Source organism: Mustela putorius, unplaced genomic scaffold (genome assembly GCF_011764305.1).
Source record: "Mustela putorius furo isolate JIRA1106 unplaced genomic scaffold, ASM1176430v1.1 tig00000095_pilon_pilon_pilon, whole genome shotgun sequence".
Taxonomy (NCBI): Eukaryota; Metazoa; Chordata; class Mammalia; order Carnivora; family Mustelidae; genus Mustela; species Mustela putorius.
In genome coordinates, this window is record NW_025421280.1 from 34,776,540 (window position 1) to 34,780,306 (window position 3,767).

General features: G+C 39.4%; 1 protein-coding gene across 1 annotated transcript; it reads left to right on the forward strand.

Moving 5' to 3' along the window:
• Positions 1–2,732: 2,732 nt before the first annotated feature.
• Positions 2,733–3,767, forward strand: LOC101689775 (zinc finger protein 85-like). Its single transcript, XM_013045227.2, has one exon. The coding sequence runs from the start codon at positions 2,733–2,735 to the stop codon at positions 3,765–3,767; it is 1,035 nt and encodes a 344-aa protein (XP_012900681.2).

A 3,767-nucleotide genomic window follows, 5' to 3' on the forward strand; every position in this document is an offset into this window, starting at 1 on the left:
TTTTCTTTTTAGGATTTTATTTATTTATTTGACAGACAGAGATCACAGGTAGGCAGAGAGGCAGGGAGGGGGGGGGGAAGCAGGCTCCCCACTGAGCAGAGAGCCCGATGCAGGGCTCGATCCCAGGACCCTGGGATCATGACCCGAGCCGAAGGCAGAGGTTTTAACCCACTGAGCCACCCAAGTGCCCCGCTTTTAAAAAATAAATGTAAGATTTTAGAAAAATAATAACTGTTCTGGGGCTGGTTATTTTACCAGCACTCCAGTCTCTTTGTTGGCTGCAAGGTTGGTGGCTTTTTCCTCTTACCAAGGTTCAGTGATTTTTCTTGGATAGACAACTTTCCATTTGTTCTGTGTCTTCAGTTAATTTCTAGAGTTCTGAATTGATTTGAGTCTACTTGTTTTGCCCGTTATTTGTTGTTTTAGTGGGGGAGATGAATTAATAGGGTCTTCATTCTATCATTATAAAAGCTGATCTCACAGGTGCTTTACTTTTATCTGTTAGAAATTTGTCATAATCATTTTGCCACTCCTAAAGCCACACTTTTCTATCTTCAGAACCTCAAAGATAAAGTTGCCACTGTTGTTTCCTTATACATTACATGGTTCTCTCTCATGCATTGTTCCTATTATAGAAAAGCAGCTCAGCAAACCCACTCTGATCACCGAGATGGAACAAGAAGATGAGATGAAAAGAGAAACAGGAAATCACCAAGATACCTGTTCAAGTGAGCAGTGGGCATAAATGAATGTTTTTTATTTTTTTTACCACATCTGGTGGGGCTGAGGAAGAGGTACATTATGAAGAGTCAAACAGGGGACTTAAAAAAAATACCCTCTAAATTTGAGTATAGAGCAGAGACCATTTGGTGTGAGTTTATTCATGTACTTTGAGAATTCCCTAGTCTTTGGCTTTTAACCTGTCATTTCATACTTTTTTAAAATGTTATGTTAGTCACCATACAGTACTTCATTAGTTTTTGATGTAGTGTTCCAAGGTTCATTGTTTGCATGTAACACCCAGTGCTCCATGCAGTAAATGCCTTCCTTAATGACCATCACCAGGCTCACGCCTCCCCGAGCCTGCTACCCTCTGAAACCCTCAGTTTGTTTCCTGGAGCCCATAGTCTCTCATGGTTTGTCTTCCCTCTCTAATTTCTCACCTTTATTTTTCCCATCCTTCTCCTTATATCCTTCATACTTTCCTGTGTTCTGAAAGAAAGATCTGTCTTGTGCTTTAATATTTACATTTAGAATCACTAATTCTTCCCCCTTTTTTTACACTCTTTTTAAAAAAAATTTTTCAATTTATTTATTTTCAGAAAAACAGTATTCATTATTTTTTCACCACACCCAGTGCTCCATGCAATCCGTGCCCTCTATAATACCCACCACCTGGTACCCCAACCTCCCAACCCCTGCAACTTCAAACCCCCATTTTGTGTGTATAATATACCATAGCCTTTGCTTATTAACACAAAAACATGTAAATATCATTCTTTTGATCAAAATACATTTTTTCTTGCACATTGTCTTCCTAAGTTTAGGGTCTGTTTGAAGAGATCCACATGGATGTTAGTTTTGGTCCTTGTCATCCCACCATTTCAAACTCAAGGTTGTTTCCTGTTTGTTTCAGATTGGGCTTGGGCTTTGCCTGCTTTTGTCAGCATATTGACAAAAACTTACTTTCCCCCACTTTGTTCAGATGGAATGGTTCCCCTTAAAACCAAACAATCACAACATAAGCAAGATATTTTGGAGAAAGAAGCACTCAGTGGCAAGAAGGTAGGAGTCACACAAGAATTTCTTGCTGTCTGTTAGAAGTCCAGAGTTCCATGTAGTAGAAAAGGAAAACATGAACTAAGGGGGCAATTTGAGGCATTCATTTTACCAACAAAAAATAGGAAATTCTCTAAATACCATGAATATGAAGGAAGCTTACCCACTAGCTCCAAAAATGGTTGCAGAGAATCCTCAAAGTAAATATTTTCACAATGGACATTAGATACTAAATATTAAAAACATTCACTCCAAAGCATTTGTGTATTAAAACTTTAAAGAACCCTGATGAGAGCCATGTGGTATAAGATTCATCTTATTTAAGCTAATAAACTCGGATAGGAACTGTGTATATTCACTTAAAAAAAGTGTTAGGTAAGCTCTAATTTTAATAAAGTGCATGTTTATTTATTTATTTATTCATTTTTAAAAGAAAGTGCGTGTTTAAACCTGTCAGAATTTGAGTACGGGTTGGGGGGAGGAGATTCTCAGCCAACATAATGATTGTGATAAATCTTGTGATCACAACTAATTTTAACCAATAGGAGCAAACTCTTGGAGGAAGATCCGTTGAACAGAATAAAATTGCCTTGAGCATGAAATCTAGCATTACTCAGAATCAGAGGATTCATCCTGGCAAGAATCCCCATCAACACCATCATCTTGGTAAAGCCCTCAGAGGTTGTTTACACCTTAACTCACATGAGAACATTCTTTCTGGGGAAAAATTCAATGACTGTAAAAATGATAAAAATACCTTCATCAGGAGTTCTTTCTTAGCTGTGCACAAGAAACCACATACAAGAGAGAAATCCTATGAATGCCCTGACTCTAGGAAAGTCTCAAGTTCAATCTTAGATGGTAAGCATCAAAAAACTTGCATTAGGGAGAAATCTTTTCAGTGTAGCCAGTGTGGTAAAGTATTAGTGAACCACTCATCCATTGCATTGCACATGAGAACCCACATTGGAGAAAAACCTTTTAAGTGTAACCAGTGTGGGAAAGCCTACAGTTCAAACTCTTACCTCACACGACACAAGAGAATTCACACTGGGGAGAAGCCCTATGAATGCCATGACTGTGGAAAAACCTTCAGAGATAGTTCACTTCTCAGACAACATGAAGGAATTCATTCAAGGGACAAACCCTACAAATGTGATCAGTGCAGCAAAACTTTTAGTAGGAGCTCTAGGCTTACCATGCACAAGATAATACATACCAAAGAGAAGCCCTATGCCTGCACTGATTGTGGGAAAACCTTCAGCATTCTTTCATACCTCACAAGACATAAGAGAGTACACACTGGTGAGAAGTCTGTTGAATGCAGTCACTGTGGAAAAGCCTTAAGTAGTCCATCAGCTCTGAAGACACACCTGCGGATACATACTGGAGAAAAACCTTACAAGTGTGATCAGTGTGGGAGAACTTTTAGAATGAGCTGTAATCTTAATGTTCACAAGAAAATGCATGCTGGAGAGAAACCGTGTAATTGCATTGACTGTGGGAAAGCCTTCAGGGATCACTCATGCCTTAAAGAACATGTGAGAATTCACACTGGAGAGAAGCCCTTTGCATGTAATCAGTGTGGGAAAGCCTTCAGAGTGAAATCTTTCCTCACTTTGCACAAGAAAGTTCACATGAGAATGAAACAGTATGAGTGTAAGGAATGTGGGAAAGCCTTCAGTGGTTTCTTATCTCATAGGAGACATATGAAAAAGCACACCAGGGAAAAGAAACCCTTCAAGTGTAGTCAGTGTGAAAAAGCTTTTAGGAGGCATGTGTCCCTTACAATACACATAAGAACTCACACTGGAGAGAAACCCTATGAGTGTGATCAGTGTGGGAAAACCTTTAGCGTAAGGTGCAATCTTACTGTGCACAAGAGAGTCCATACTGGAGAGAAGCCCTATCGATGCAGTGTGTGTGGACATGCTTTCAGTAAGCTGTCATCCCTTCGGCGACACCACGAGAGCACTCATGCTGGATAA